Source organism: Glycine soja, chromosome 16, assembly GCF_004193775.1.
Source record: "Glycine soja cultivar W05 chromosome 16, ASM419377v2, whole genome shotgun sequence".
Lineage (NCBI taxonomy): Eukaryota > Viridiplantae > Streptophyta > Magnoliopsida > Fabales > Fabaceae > Glycine > Glycine soja.
In genome coordinates, this window is record NC_041017.1 from 2,103,074 (window position 1) to 2,119,587 (window position 16,514).

The window sequence follows — 16,514 nt, forward strand, 5'->3', positions numbered from 1 at the left end:
GTTTGTTTAAGTTATTTTTATAAAATAATAGTTTTATGTTTTCGTTAAGAAAATTTTATCTGCTTTTTCATTTATTTAAAAAAAAAATTTAAAAAATTTATTTTTAAACAAATTATTTGATATTTTTTAATTGTAATTTTAGAGACTAAAGACACAGTAACTTTATTTTTAAAAAAATATTTGAATTTTTTTTTAAATTCGACCACAGTGCTTCACAAATTCATCTCATATAGAGATTTAATCAAATTTTAACTAATTGAAAAAAGTATATTAAAAGAGTATATAAAAAAATATATGATTGGTCAAACAATCCTTTAAAAAAAGAAAAAAAAACAGAATTTAAAAGAAACTATGCTGGCTATTTCAATTTAGTTTTCCTTGTGTCAGTTGTGTGATAATACCCCTAAAAAAAGTTAAAAAAATAACAGCATCCAACTCTCAACAAAATCAAAGAAACCCCAAACGACGACCTTTAGCGCCCTCTGAATATGTGTATAAGAGGGGCACTTAGGCTTTTATTCGAAGATATTTTGTCCACTTTATCAATTTCTACTATCATTAATTTTCCCATTTAAAAATTGAATTTTCAGCTCTCATTTACATTTTTTTCAATTCCTCCACACACGCCATCCAATTTCTGTCTTTGATATTTTTAATTAGAGAGAGAAAAAGAAAAAGAAAAAACAAAGAGAGAAAGAGAGAAGAGAGAGGGTGTGTTTCTGGGTTTTGGAAATTTCAGCCAATATCGAAAAACAAGAAGCCCCATCAATAATAATCATCGAAGGAATTTGAAAGGTCGAAACTTGAGCATCTGGGATCGCGAAATTGGGGTTTTTGGTTAAAAGGGTATTATCTTCGGAACTGATTGATGGCAAACCTGTACGTGAAGGCGGTGCCACCGGCGGATCTGAACAGGAACACGGAGTGGTTCACGTACCCTGGCGTTTGGACCACATACATCCTCATCCTTTTCTTTTCTTGGATCCTCGTACTCTCCGTCTTCGGTTGTTCCCCTGGCATCGCTTGGACCATCGTTAATCTCGCACACTTTGCTGTATCCTTCTATCTCTTGCTTCCTGTCATTTAATTTAATTGTTGCCTTTTTTACCAAAAAAAATTGAATTTGAGTTCTGGGTGTCTTTTATTTGTTGATTTGGTTACCCTATTAGAAACCTTGCAGTTTAAGGCTTTTTAGGTTATATGCCTGTGTTGTTTCTGTTGAATCTTGGAAGAATGTGATTTATATCTTGGATAGAAGGAATTTAATTGTGCTTGACCTAGAGAAAAAATTGGGATGATAATTTATTGTGTCATTGGCGGTTGTTTAGTATTGGAGTTGTTCTTATATGGGGGCTTGATAAATGGTTTTAAGGGGGTGGGGGAAGTTATCACAAGGCATGTACAAATTGGAGGTACCTTGGTCATCTCATAAAATCACAATCTGGAATTGAAAGTTGAAAGTGATCAGTATTCCTATCATCCTATGTTTTACTATTTTACCTTAGTTTCCTATTGTCAAGGATTAAGGGTGGCCAGCAATTTGTTGTGTCTGCTCTATAATCTTGTTCATGTTATCTCATGGCCTGGAAAACTACTCTGCAATAATCTTGTTCTTATTCTCATGTGGCTTGAAAGTTAGTTATTTGGAATGAGGAATGAGGATGGGAATGTGATACGCCACTCAAGGGAAGCTTTGGAGTTATTATACACGCTTATTAAAAATATATGTACTTTGTGGATATAGTGTAAAGCCAAAGTAAATATTTAGTTATTAGAATATTACACAATTGATTTCTCTTTCCCATCTCCATGGCCCCACCATGTTCTTAACTATCTTTAATAAATATTTACTATATCAGATGTATCCTCTCCACGGCCCCAACCCTACAAGATACATAAGCATAGTTTGGTCTTTACTCGTTGTAGTCTCTTCTTAAACCATTATTTGCCTCTCTTAGTTTAGGAAGATGTTGATGCTATTAGAGAAAATTCACTTGGAAATGTACAAGGTTTCCTGTGTGTCTCTTAATCTCTTTGCCTGCAGATGATTTTGATGGTGATCTGACTTTGCTCCAAATTGCTGTCCATAAGTTTATTTTGTGTGTTATTGTGAAGGTGGAGTGCCAACTGTTTATGAAATTTTAAAAGAAGGCGAATGGGGTTCTGGGAAATTCCACAGTACAGAGGAGTCCTTCACATATTTGTTTCCTCTCTTGATTCAATTAATTGTTGTGGATCTTGAACTAGATTTGCTTTTATTTTGCTCTTGCTTTTCCTCTGTTTGACTCTAGAAGTATGACAGTTCAATTTTCATGGTTTCTTTTAAGGTGTGGCCATTTCTAAAAGTATAGTTCATTTGATAGTGCTTTCTCATAGAACCTTATATTTCTTATTTTCTTATCATCAAATAATTTTCAAACAGGTAGGTTTGGAATGGACATATTAACATAATACTTAGAGAATCCATTTTTGCTCATTTATTACTTCATGAAGTGATGGGCAGGACATTTTTTTTCCTTTTTATTTTCAATCAAAATTGAATGATTTAGTCAGGTTATAAATTAATATTTTGTTTGTAAATATTGTTAATGGATGTTAAAATAATTTAACTTCTCTACATGGCGCTTAATTGATTATGTTGTGTCCATCAGGTAACATATCACTTTTTTCACTGGAAGAAAGGAACTCCATTTGCGGAGGACCAAGGGATCTACAATAGATTGACTTGGTGGGAGCAGGTAGACAATGGAAAGCAGCTTACTCGGAACAGGAAGTTTCTCACAGTTGTTCCTTTGGTGCTGTAAGTTCTCTAATTTACTTGCCATCATTTTTATATACAAAGTTATCTGCTTCTGGTGATGTCATAGGGTCTATAAATGTGTGTGCACCCTTGTTATATAAATGTTAACAGTATTCATTTAAATATGGTCTACACTAAATCACTGGTGTGAACAAATGTCTGCCATTGTTTGTATGCATTTTATACTCTTTTTTTGGACTTAACTTCTTTTGGTGCTAGACTTGCAAATGAATGTTGTGTTTATGTGTGGAAACCATTAATCACAACCTATCCAGTTGCTAGTTGTCAATATGCCAATTAGTGGCAGTGGCACTATTGCAGAATTGTGTTGCAGAGCGACTTGGAGCATGCTACAAAAATTGAATAGCATCACAGTTTGAGGTAGAAGCCATTGCGGCTGCAGTAGTGTGGACAAAATTGCTGAAAATCACAGATGGAGCCAGTGTTCTTGGAGTGGGTTGCAAAATGCCTATTTTTAGTACTAATCAGCACCATTTAGGGCTATTGTGTGAATTCAGGATTTTGCCCCCACCTTTGAATCAGAACTGAAAACCATACTTTCTCAGCCACCTTCTTGCACTCTGTTATGAAGTGGCACCCACTGTTCTCCTTTCCAACAAACACTGACCCTTCTCTAACAACACTTCTTATATCTACGACAATTTTTGGCCTTCCCTAACCTCTGCAGCTCTGTTCTCCTTAGTTTCCAGTTATCCCTGACCTCTGGCCATTTTCTGGAGAACCTGTCATTGTTTCTGGCCAACCGTGACCTTTGCTGCTGTGCTCTGTTCTGTCTCTGTTGTTCTGTTTTTTAATCTATCTAAAGCATGTCTTTCATCTCACTGTCCTGTTCTAATTCCTACCCTTTAATTTTTTTATATTGTTTTAATTGGTTAAAATGTCAGCCATCCCACTATCCTGCCATAGCATGTTCAGGGATGACCACTCTGCACTGCTTTTTTGGGATTGAGAACTATTATCCAATTTAATAGATTTTTTTTCCAAAACATTTTTTTGGGTATTGTATTGCTTATTTATTGAATTAGATTTCCTTCTCTCTCATGATGTGTGAGCATGTGTGTTCACATGAACAGAAAATACCACTCTGCTGTGATGTAGCTTAATAAGTTGCATGCATTTTGTAACTCTGTTGTTTGTTAAGAAGTTCACGATACTTGAAGAGTTATATCTATATGCTTCATGACAATTCCACAAGTAATTACTAGAAAACAGGAATCTGTTTTAATAAGAAAAAGGAAATATAAGAAAAAGAAAAAGCCAAGTAAAATGGCTACATTTGAAAATTTCTGCACCTTATGATCTGTAGTAACTGTGGCCTTCCTGAACAACTTCTATACCATTGGATTGTGTCTGAAATCAAGATTTGTTTCCCACTTCTCTTGAGTGACATTTATTTCAGGAAGAGTAAGGATTTTATTAGCTATTCAGAATGAAAGTGTAAACCTTGTAATTATGGTCCAAAGAAGCCAAACCATATGTAGTTCTAATATATATTTCATTCATATCGTAAGATATTATATAGACAGGTTGTAAATCAATTGGGTAGCTAATACTAAATGTTGTTTCTTAAGGACAGTTTCCATCCTGTTACTATTTACATGGGCTGCTGGTGTGGGGAACTTGTAAAGTGATTTGAAGTTAGTATGCCTAAAGTTACGACCTATAAAATGGTTGTTATGGATGTGCAAGAGTTTTATTGGATGTGTAAGCATAAAAATATCAGGATGCAAATATAATTTAAGAAGCCATAGTGACTTTTCAAATGAGTAGTAATGTTTGCTAAATGAATTATATGAAACAAATAAGTTAGCTTAAGATGTGGTGGTTTCTATTCTTCATGGTGTGGTAAACTCATTAGCTGCCTTGATTCTTGGTTAGTTTTGCCATAAAATTGCTTTAATAGAAGAAATAATGTTTGATCTAAACATTATTAAGCCATTTCCTTTGAAACTAGGGGTGCTTTTTTAGAGAGTAGAAACTATAGCTATTTATTGGAAAATCAGTGAATTAAGTTTTAGCATGATCTATTATGCATGTTCATGATCTATTATGTACGTTTTTCTCTCTAAAGCCAGCCCCCCTTCACTTTAGAGGAACCAAATCTAAAATGAAAAACACAATTACATGACAGGATAAGAAATCCTCCTTAACGAAGGCACAGAAGATAAACATAGAAAAGAAGTTCAAACAAGTTAAAACAAAACCTCAAAAAGAGACTGTAGTAAGCACCAGAGAGGCAAAAAAAAAAAGTTAATTTACAATAGCAGATTTTTTTGCCTGAAGATATTCTTGAAAATGACTGCATTTAACATGCCAAATACTGCGGTGAGCAGTTTATATTTATATAGAAAACGTTGCCTAGAGCCATTACATTCTTGGTGCTACCAAAATCTATGGAGTTTATCATAACTGATCCAGATCAAGTGTACATTTAGTTCAATTTACTTTGAAGTTTTTTTTTATGGATGTTTTTAGGCGTTTAGCTTCCTGGAGAGCTTTTGAGGGGGCAAAAACAGTTATTTTCCAAGAACTAATCATTCCCAAAAGTGCCCTAAAAGGGTACACCCATCTTGTTTTTCAACTGAGAAGTTCAAAAGCAGGAGGTACTATTTATGGAAATGATTTGGGCTTCAGCTAGAGGATTGTATGTCAGCAGCTTTGCCATGATTCAGATTCTTATGGAAACTGTCTCTAACTTTAAAGAATTTTTTTACTGCACTGGTGTAAAACTCAGTGTTGTGTTTTGTTAAATGTTGGGTTATAGAGAGTCAAAAAGAGCATAAGCTTAGTGTTGCAAAGATAAATTATTATAGTGGAGGAGCAGAAAATCATGACAAGATGGGATCATGAATGAATGTGTTTAGGGCCAACATCTACGAGGAAAATATGGTAGAATCTCACCTTAGTTGGTTTGACCATGTGAGAAAAAAATGGATTTGCTGAGGATTTAGTTATTGACATAACATAATGATTTTGTTTAATCCGTAGCTGTCCTGCTTAGTGGGGAAGGGCTTGTGTAGTTGTTGTGAGGTTGCCTAACTTGAGACATTAGGTAAAACTAAACTCTCGAAGTAGTAAAAGCTCACATACTTCTAAAAGTTATTTTAAAACATATATGAATAATAATAACCAAACATAATTAAATAACATACTCATAATCAATATCAAAATTAAGACTTCTTAACAGAATAAGGTTTAATATCAATAGGCAACTAGACAACTAATCTTGTAATTGTATCTTGAAGATGAGAAGCACCGCAATACTTGATATTTCGAAGAAATTTTCCATATTTTGAAGGGTAGATAGAGTAGAGTGTAGTTAGAATTTTAAAACTTAGTAGTTATTTACTGTGTTTCTTTTTTGTACTTTTGGTGATTGTCAGGTACTTGATAGCCTCACACACAACAGACTATCAGAATCCAATGTTCTTATTCAACACTGTTGCAGTGATTGTGCTGGTTGTTGCAAAGTTCCCCCACATGCACAAGGTCAGGATATTTGGAATCAATGCTGATAAGTGAAATGTTGCTGTGGCCATGACACTTGGTTACCACTCCTTACCTGCTCAAGAGCCTCTTGTCCTTTTGTTCTGGAAAAAAAGGTCACACCTTTGTATAGAAGGCAGAACTGGAAGGATACTCAAGTAATGTTTTGTTGCCAACTGCTTTTTAAGCTGCTTCTAAAAGTATTATTAAACAAATAAATATGTTGAGTTATTTCTGTACAGTAGAGAAGTATATGTATCAGATTATATCGGTGCTTTTAAAATGTACCTTTCTTTTCTAGTATTTTTTCCTTTATTTGATGCTTTAGAACTGAGATATACAAGGATGATCCTTTCCGTTGGTATTAACTTTTTCTTTTGGAAATAATAGTCCTTTTTGATAACTCAAAAGCATAAATTGAATACTTACATTAGACGTCACCTGAAATTTGAGAAGTCAAATGGTGAAGACTTTGTGGTGTGAGAGACAAGTTGAATGGTGTTGTGGAAACTTGAAAACCACAAGTCACATTACGTTGGAATTTTAAGCATGTATTTTGGGCCAAATATAAATATTTGCTGCATGATATCAGATTCTGCATGAAAGTGCAAGGCTTATTTTGAGGTTGTTTTAAAAGCAAAAATATCTGTTTTTTCTAGATGTAATTATTTTGATTTTAAAAAAAAAAACTGTTCTACATGTAACCGAAGAAATTCTGTGGTTGGTCTCATACTAGCCGCAAGAAATTGTTATATTCCATTTTTCTTTCCTCCTTGATTCAAATTTATCCACTTATTTTTTAAAGATTAATTTGATCCGCCTCTTTAATTTTTAGAGAATAAAATGATGCCTTATTCGAGACTTCAAGCTAGTTGGTCTTCTATAATGCATTTAATATGTCAAGATGTTTTGTGACAAAAGTTAATGTAGGATCAATTTATTTGTCAGTTTTAAAAGGACGTATTTGACAATTGGTTTAATTACTTATATATATAAAGTACTTTTAATTTTGTTTTGATTCTTGCCATAAAAAAAATAATGTCATTAATAGTGGATGATATGGTGTTAACATGGCATTGATGTTTTTTTTTTTTTTTTGAATCAAGAAATGAATTAATTCAAAAAAACGATAAACACAAGGCGATCGCAACCGATCCAGCCCCAACAAGCCAAGAGAACAAAAAGACCAAGGAATTGGTTCTAAGCTAAACCAAAACCCCAAAAAAGAACCTATGTCATCAACTCAGCAATATACCTCCTATACCTCTTTCTATCCCACACTCTATAGATTATCGTATTGATAATCGAATCCTCAACTTTCCTGTTAATTACATTTCCACCAAAAACCCTATGGTTTCTATAAGCCCAAATATGATATATTGTTTCAGTAAAAGCACATTTGAGTAACATAGCACGCCATCCCTTTCCTTTACACTTCCTAGTAATCCAATTCAATTCTTCTGACCAAGTACTTGGCATATGAATTATCTGCAACCAATTAAGAACCGCAGTCCAAATAGTCTTCAACTTAATACAACCAAAAAAGAGATGTTCATGGGATTCCATAGAAGAACAAAAAGCACAGTTAGCATCAACATTCAAACCAAATTTTATCAGACGATCTTTGCTAGCAAGCCTGAAGTGACACGCCTGCCACAAACAAAAAAGAGCCCGCGGTCTGGCCAGATTGTTGCACATAAGAGTCCTCCAACTCATTTTCTCACTTTCCTCAAACAGAGCCAAATAAATTTTTTTCATTTTAAAAACATCCTGCATTCTGGACTGGTATTGCAGCAACAGGGGCCTCAACTTCATCATGTTGCTCATAATCCAAGAGTGACTCTTCTTCAAAACCATGCTCTAAATTGATTGACCTCGAATATAGTACGTGTGCAACCATTTAATCCAAAGATTATCAGATTTATTACAGACATTCCAAAGTAATTTCAGGATACTGATTTTATTCCATATAGCTAAGTTGATGATGTTCAAACCACCATTAATCTTCGGACTGCAGACTTTTTCCCAAGCAATTGGAGACTTACTAGAAATGTTGCTATTACCTATCCACAGAAAACTCCTACAAATAGCATTTATTCTCATGATCACAAATTTTGGCAGGGGCAGACATTGCATCCAAAAATTGATTGTAGCAAAGATGACACTTTGAATAAGTTGCACTCTACCAGCATAAGAGAGAAGACCAGCACTCCAATGAGTAATCCGACCAACAATTTTATCTATAAGAACTTGATAATGCTTTATGTTGAGTTTCTTGCTGGATAAAGGAATACCAAGATACCTAAAGGGCATTTTTCCTTCTTTAAAACCAGAAATCAACAATAATTGCTCTTTGACATTAATATCAACAGATCCGCAGTATATGTTGCACTTTGAAGGATTCACATGAAGGCCCATAGAACGGAGGAAAGTGTTGAGCTTGTCAAGCATAATCTGCACTGAACCGATATCACCCCTGGAAAAAAGGAGAAGGTCATCCGCAAAACACAAATTAGTTATCTTCATCTTCTCACATTTAGAATGATAATTAAAGTTAGGAAATTTATCCAGTTGGCTTAGAATTCTGTTGAGATACTCCATAACCAGGATGAACAGCAAGGGGGAGATAGGATCCCCTTGTCTAATTCCTCTCCTAGCCTCTAATCTTCTAGTGAACCTGCCATTGATATTAAAGACATAGGTGACAGATCTGACTGCGATCATGATCCACTTGATAAACTGATCAGGAAAACCAAGCTCTCTTAAGATATGCTCCAAAGCATCCCAATGCACCGTATCATACGCCTTTTGAATATCAATCTGCAACATACATTTAGGAGTACCATGTTTCCTCTCATAGCCCCTAAGAAGCTCAAAAGCCAGCAGAACATGATTATGAAGTTGCTGACCTGGAACAAAGGCAGCTTGATTCTTTCCCACTAAAGTGTCAATAACTTTACTCAATCTATTAGTTAACACTTTAGAAATAATCTTGTAAACAGTAGAACAGCAAGAAATAGGCCTAAAATCTTTAATCATCTTAGCTTCCTTATGCTTGGGAATAAGAGCCACCACAGAACTATTGAAACCTTTATGAAGCCTATTACGAAGGAAAAAGTCTAGGATAGCTTCTCTCACATCACTACCAACTATGCTCCAAGCATCTTTGAAAAAACCCACACCATAGCCATCAATTCCTGGAGTTTTATTCACATCCATACCTTTTATAGCTGTATCAATCTCAGCATTCGAAACAGGGCCAATGAGCATATCTCTTTGAAATTGATTTAGAGTATTGCCATTCCTAATTGCAGGAATGTTCAGACCAGCCAGATTGCTCTCACTAGAACCCAAAAGAGCACTGTAGAACTTTAAAACTTCTTCCTCGATATCCTCATGAGAAGTTATGCAGCTCCCATCCTCTTTAATCAGAGATCTGATAGCATTATGCTTATATCTACCTTTGATAGTAGCATGAAAGTAGCTGTTATTACCATCCCCCTGACGAATCCAATTAATCTTAGCCTTTTGTCTCAAATCACTGTCCTCCAACTCATTGAGTTGAAGAAGCTCAGAAGTCCTGTCCTTTACCCTGTTAATGTTATCCACATTGAATCTATCTCTGCATAGATCTTCATGAGCTTGCTGCAAGTTTCTTCTAGCTTCATCAATTTTCTCCCTTAGGCCATTTAGAGGACTGCTGAGGTTTTTCAGAACAGATTGAAGTCTACTGAGCTTAGTCCAAAGTTTATACATAGGATTACCATGTACACCCAAGTTCCAATTCTTCTTAACTTTATCATGGAAACCATTCAACCTAGCCAGACTGTTTCTGTACTTAAATCTACCCCTGAGCCTGCTACTTTGATCTTTACAACTGAGAAACATAAGGGCATGGTCTGAAACACTAGGAGCCAAAATTTTTAAAGTGGAATCAATATGCATTTGCAGCCAATTGAGATTACCCAAAAATCTGTCAATCCTAGAGTATATGGTATTATCAGCTTGTTTGTTGGTCCAAGTAAAGAAATCTCCACAAGTATCCATTTCATACAAACCAACTCTAGACATCATCTCTCTCAAATCAACATATTCAGACTCAGTTACATCTCTGCCACCAATTCTATCTTCAGCCTTTAGAACATTGTTGAAATCGCCCAAAAGACACCAAGGATCAGCCTGCTGAACTCTGAGATCTTCGATATCTTTCCAAAGCTTCCTTCTATCATCTAAGTGATTAAGAGCATAAATAGTTGTGCACCAATGCAAGAAATCACCATTGGGATTATAGACACCACAGTGAATCAGCTGAGAAGTACTACAAATGTGCTTGATCATAACTTTGCTATCATCCCAAATAAACCAGATTCTCCCATTTTCATGCTTATCATAGTTATCCAGATACTTCATATTCAGATTGAGTTTATTTCTAACAGTAAGAGTTTTATTCTTTCTTACTCTAGTTTCAAGAAGAACGATAATAGTGGGGTTGAGACTCTTGAGACGGGAACTGATCTCTATCGTCTTACCAACCTTATTTAGTCCCCTAATGTTCCAAGAAATCATCATGGCACTTTCTCCTGCACTACTAGAGAGTCATTCACAACTCCTAGTAGGCCAAATCCATTAGAGCAATTCAATTCAGAGGTACCTGTATCAGTAATTATCTTCTTTCCAGTTTTCTGCATTGTACCTGTATCAGTAACTGTCTTTTTTCCTGCCTTCTGTACTGTAGTCCACTCTGAAACCAGGTCCTCAGTATTAGTAGTGTTGATCATCTGTGTCTCCTTATTGCTAGGCCCCCCTTCCTCTTGCTCATTACTTTTCAGAGTAGGTTTTGGTACCCAAACTTTCTCTTTTCTGACTTTAGGTTTTTCACACACATGTCCAAACTTTTTACACTTTCCACAGTACTTCGGTTTCCATTCATACTCCACAGCTTGAATTAACTCATGCCCTTCATTATCAGCAATAGTGACTTCCTTTGGCATTTCTTGGGTGATATCAATCTCCACTAACATTCTAGCATAAGAGATTCTCAGCCTTTGAGCTGTGCATTCATCTGTAACTATCGGTTTTCCCAGTATACTACCAATTTTCCCCATGGTTTTCGCACCCCAAAGGTATAAAGGTAATTGAGGAAGCTTAATCCAGATAGGGATTGTTCTCAGCATGTCTCTCTTGAGATTAAACTCAGGGGACCAATCTCTAAGGAGCATAGTCATGTTCATAATTGTGTAAGGACCCTTCGATAAAATTTCATCCTTGTCCTGGGAAGAATGGAAACGCATAATGAAGTATCCTTCATCATTATAGAACAGATCTGGCAATTTCACAAAACTCCAATTCTTTTCCATGAATTGCTTAACAGAATTCATACTAAGATCTCTCCCTATGACATACATAATCAAAGCAGATTCCCAATATTTAAGCTCACCAATGATGTCTTCAGGTTCAATTTTAGCAATCGGCTTTCCTTCCACAATCTTTGGAGCAAAAAACTCAAGAGTCATCCCATTCTCAGGCTTACGATTTCCACTAATTACATCAGTCCATAGCTTTCTTGGTACCTTATTTTCGTTCGTCTCCTCTTTAGGTTTCTCTGGTACATTGCAGTTCGGTAGGTTAGCTGAAGGAATTGGGGTTTCTTCAGATTCATCATCCTCAGAGCTCACATAGTCTTCAACAGTAACTTCATGACTAGCATTGCTAGGTTCCGGGTTCAATTTCGGTGGTGATTTTTGAGTAGTTGTTGACGGTGGCATCGGAATTTTAGCCGGCCGCCCTCGCCCTCGCCCTCGTCCTCTCCCCATTCACCGGAATACAAAATTGAAAATTATCCACAACATGGCATTGATGTTTGTTTCATTCATTTTTTAAAATGCTTTTACATTAATTTAATTTTCATGGACTCTAAATTTGAGAATGTTGAGGTTGCAAAGTTCAAATGTGCTTATTGGACAAGACAAGATAGTTTGAGTAGTGAATTTGTATTGATGCTCCTTACAACGTTGGGGGCATACTGTATCGTTCTAATCTTGTTGCATGAAACACTTGGTATATTCGTCTCATGTAACTCTATTAACTTAAATATTTTTTATGGTTGTTAAATTGTTAGAAATTTAAGAATCAAAATGCTTTCATCACATATTGTTGTCAGAGGAGATTTTTGGCAATGAAAGTTGGTGAAAACATTATGTGATCTAGAAAATGAATTAAATAACTTTCATATTTCTATACAACAAGATCAAAATGATGCAACAAATTATTGCAACTAAAAGGACTGTTAACAAGAAATGCTACTCACAAGCTACCTCATATTGTCCAAGTGCCTCTAAATTATGCAACTTATACTCTTCAATTTAGGGTTAATGAGAATTAGTTAGTGTAGGAAGATTTAAAAGAAACAATCCTTAAAATAAAATGAGGAAGGAGATATTGATGAGAAAAAAAAGAAAAGAAAAGAAGGAAATAGACAAGGGACAAGAGAAGAAAGGGAAGAATATATAGGAATTTTTTAAGAGGAGTTTATAGGAATTAAAACGTAAAAAAATTAGTTATACAGGGACTAAAACAAAACAAGTGAGCATTATATCATGTACCTCTTATTTATCCTTACACTAATCTCTTAATTTTTTAAAAAAATATTAAGCTAAAAATATCTATATATTGACACCACGGCGGTATTACTCAAGAACATTATATCATGTACTCCTATAACTATAAAAAGCATCGATGTAAATGTTAAAAAATTAGAGTGATATGCAATACTTTGAGAGTGTTAATATAATTTGCTTTAGATTTTCTCATTATTCATTCGTTGACATCAAATAATTTCGATGAAGACTTTTATGTCCTTTAATTGTTATTTTAATACATCTTGAGTTTTTAATTAATTATATTTAGCGGACTGCACTTGTGCTCTAAAGTATAAACTGCTCTGATACTTTTATAAATGATTTGTGTCATCCGTTTCAAGATCGGTTATCTATCGTGGACAAAAAAAAACATTTTCATTTTCAAAGATGAATTTATACCCTGAGACTGAGAAGAAGAAAAGGAATAATTAAGAGATTGGCGTAAGAAGGACAACACATGAGGAAAGGTATTTTGTCCCCCCATCGAGCTCCCTCAAAGTGAAAAACATAACATAACAAGATAAAAATAAAATAAAATTAGTAGCTAATGAATTGTCCAGATGTAAAGCCAAACCATTGACCTGGCTAGTGGAAGAAATAGTTTCCACTTGCCCCAAGGGAATGTTTGAGGGCCCCACTAAAATACCGAACGAAGTTGTGCTTTTAAGAATTTTCTTAGTCCTTCCAAATAATCCTATAATTAACAGCAGGTGGATGGATCATGACATAGGAGACACTCATGGAATTAATTGAAGTCTTCAAATTAATTAAATTAAACTACAAGTGGGATGACAATTATATTATTATGTTAGTATATTTAGTTGGGGCAGGTAGTCCAATTTTCAAGATTTGTCAAATTATATGGTGTTACTATTATATATAGTATATTACATGTAATTAACTATTTGCTTGTTTTATTAATTGTAGCTTGCATTAAAAAAGTGGGTGTGTGACATTAATATTAATTCCTGATTCGGCTAAAACACTGAGATCTTAGAACACTCCCTTGTCCTTCCTTTTCAGATTTCTTTTACTATAATTCCTCCGAATAATTCCACCAAAGTGCTTTCATAGTTGGAAGAATCTCAGATGTGATAATGTAGACAACAAAGCTGACAGCCCACTAATTTATTGCACAGACAGAGATAGTAAAAGAGTAGCTGGAAAGAGCACAAAGCAACTCAACCAAAATTTATAATTATGGTTACACTTACAAACTTGGAAAACCTAATTAATTCTCTCCTTCATCACTCCAAAAGTCCTTAATTTGAACCAAACATTTGAAAATTCATACGTACAAATGAAGAAGATCTGCTAATTAATTCTCATAGAATTCAATGAATACAGGAATTGCATGTGCCATGGACAAAAACAGGTCCAGTATTCACCCCTTCTATGTCTATCTATATATAAAAATTGAAAACAACGGAGACGAGAAGTAAAATCCTCTTACGTTCTCTCAAATAAAACAAAGGAGGTGTGTACAAAACAAAGAAATAATTAACCATGTGTGTCCTATTGTTAGTTCCTGAACAACTTCAGCTGCCAAATGATATCCATATTGTGGAAAGAGAAAAAAAAAGGGAAGACCAAAATAAAAAAAAAAGATATATAAATATAATGTTATTAATGCATGTTCTCTTAATTTTCCTTTGTCCTCCCTTTTTTTTTTCTTTCTTACCATGTTCCTTCACCAATCATTCCAGTCCAATAACCAGTTGAATTTCCTTGTTGTTGTTGTTCCACTTGATCAGCAGCACCTGCAGCAGCAGAAAGCTGTTTGACGTCTCCAAAAGGGAACAAAACTCTGCCACCACCCCTCTCTTGATCATATGATCTATTATTTCCGATCCCATCAACTGAAGAAAAGTTAAGACTAGGTTTAACTTCTTGCATGGGAAACCCTGATGGGTAAAGGGCATTGTTGTTGTTGTTTGTTGAGTTTGGCATCAAGGAAGAATTAGGAGCATAAGGGTTCAAACCCCTAGATGCCATGCTGGACCTAAGTAGCTCAAGAGCTGAAAGAGAATTAGCTGGAGGAGCAGAACAAGAAGGAGAGGTTTGGTGATGATGATGAGTAGTGGTGGTGTTACTGTTTTGCATCTCAACGTTATAAGGTGACATGCCATGATGATGGTACTTTTCCATGGCTGGGAAAGCAAGATTGAGATCTTGGCCACCATGCATTATTTTAGGGTTGTGTGATGAGATAGCTGAGTGGTTTGGTGGGTTTAGGTCTGGAACCTTTGGTGATGATGAAGCTGTCACAGAGACCTTCTTGTTCTTTCTTGAACCACCTCCAACTGGAACGTTTCTCAGAGACCCTCCTTCTGTCCAATACCTTCTACAAGTCTTGCAGAAGTATCTTGGCTGTGTGAGGCTGTAGTTGTTGTAGTAGCAGAACTTTGTATTGGTTGAATTGCACCTTGGACAATTCAGTTGCTCTTGTGGCCTTGCTTTCTTCTCTACAACTGGCCTTGCACATGAATTGGGAGCCATCCCCTCCATGACTACTCTCACAATTATAAGTCCAATATTGTCCTGAGAAACCCCAAGAGAGAGAGAGAGAGAGAGAGAGAGAACACCTATAGTTATAAGTTTTCATTTGTGACAAGAATTCCTAGAACAACAACAATAACAAAACTTTATCATCCCAGTACATGAGGTCTACATTAGGTTGGTTACATGTATCACACACACGATATTCGACCCACAATGATAAGAATCTATACCATAAAAAAAGTTTCAAGAGGTATAGCTTGTGCTGATTTTATGTTTACATAAAAGATTGTTGAAGATAGTTAATTAACAACAAAATCAAGGCAAGGTAGCAAGGCTTCCTACTAAGACATTCATAAAGTTAAGAAAAAAAACAAGAATGTAAAGGAATCAATAATCAATAATAATAACAACAAATAGTATCTTTTTTATTTTTTGTGTTCTTTAACAAATGTTCCACGCGAGCAAAAAGGTAAAAAAGAAGGAAAAGGAAAAGCAGTGCTTTTTTGTGTTTTGGATTTGATCAAAAACTTGCTTTGGTAGGAAAAGAGAGAAGATGGAATGTCAATACATGAGGACCTTGAAGTTACCATGAAGATCTTCTCATATATATAGGAAAAGAGAGAAAATGAATTAAACCAAAGATACAAACAACTCTTAAATCTAGTGGAAGTTGATATTTTGTGTCAGCTTTTGAACAAACCCCAAAACCCAGAATAAATAACTCAGAATTGTGCTTCAAGGAAAAGACATGAGAAAAATCCACATCACCTTTGGCCACTGCAGTAGCTACAGCCATGAAAATTCAAAGAAAAGAAAGAGAAAAGCAGAGGATGATTTGAGAGAGAGAGAGAGAGAGAGAATTCACCTTGTCAATTTGTCTGCAACTGCTCCTTAGTGCAAGAAAGAATGTTTTGGTTCGTTTGTGGGGTGGCTTTATGCGTAGGCTTACTTTATGAATGCTACAAAGGAAAAGGAGAAAGCGAGAAGAGAAGTCTTTGACCACATTATCAATATTTCTTCACTAATGAATCATGTTTTAGCCTTTAGGATTAATTTTTTTATCCATA

At 35.1% G+C, this 16,514-nt stretch overlaps 3 protein-coding genes across 4 annotated transcripts; 1 reads left to right on the forward strand and 2 right to left on the reverse strand.

Annotated features, from left to right (window-relative positions):
• Positions 1-441: 441 nt before the first annotated feature.
• Positions 442-6,675, forward strand: LOC114390691 (ORM1-like protein 3). The gene is made up of 3 exons (XM_028351528.1): positions 442-1,054; positions 2,652-2,800; positions 6,205-6,675. Exons 1-3 carry the CDS (start codon positions 869-871, stop codon positions 6,341-6,343), a joined length of 474 nt encoding a protein of 157 aa, XP_028207329.1. The 5' UTR covers positions 442-868; the 3' UTR covers positions 6,344-6,675.
• Positions 6,676-10,872: 4,197 nt separating this feature from the next.
• Positions 10,873-12,072, reverse strand: LOC114391059. The gene has a single exon (XM_028352059.1). The coding sequence runs from the start codon at positions 12,070-12,072 to the stop codon at positions 10,873-10,875; it is 1,200 nt and encodes a 399-aa protein (XP_028207860.1).
• A 2,039-nt stretch (positions 12,073-14,111) lies between these two features.
• Positions 14,112-16,438, reverse strand: LOC114389008 (dof zinc finger protein DOF2.5-like). 2 transcript variants are annotated; one of them, XM_028349581.1, is made up of 2 exons: positions 16,313-16,438; positions 14,112-15,486 (listed from the first exon to the last, which is right to left on the reverse strand). In XM_028349581.1, exon 2 carries the CDS (start codon positions 15,451-15,453, stop codon positions 14,623-14,625), a length of 831 nt encoding a protein of 276 aa, XP_028205382.1. In that variant the 5' UTR covers positions 15,454-15,486; positions 16,313-16,438; the 3' UTR covers positions 14,112-14,622. The 2 variants fall into 2 exon arrangements, with proteins under 2 accessions (XP_028205382.1, XP_028205383.1); XM_028349582.1 differs by lacking the exon at positions 16,313-16,438 and adding an exon at positions 16,216-16,239.
• Between the last annotated feature and the right edge of the window lie 76 nt (positions 16,439-16,514).

Excerpts from the sequence above, each read along its gene's own strand:
- LOC114390691 (XM_028351528.1), top strand. The coding sequence starts at position 869 with ATGGCAAACCTGTACGTGAAGGCGGTGCCACCGGCGGATCTGAACAGG. Across the intron at positions 1,055-2,651 it reads TTAATCTCGCACACTTTGCT|GTAACATATCACTTTTTTCA; the intron begins GTATCCTTCTAT and ends TGTGTCCATCAG. Across the intron at positions 2,801-6,204 it reads ACAGTTGTTCCTTTGGTGCT|GTACTTGATAGCCTCACACA; the intron begins GTAAGTTCTCTA and ends GGTGATTGTCAG.
- LOC114391059 (XM_028352059.1), bottom strand. The coding sequence starts at position 12,072 with ATGCCACCGTCAACAACTACTCAAAAATCACCACCGAAATTGAACCCG.
- LOC114389008 (XM_028349581.1), bottom strand. The coding sequence starts at position 15,453 with ATGGAGGGGATGGCTCCCAATTCATGTGCAAGGCCAGTTGTAGAGAAG.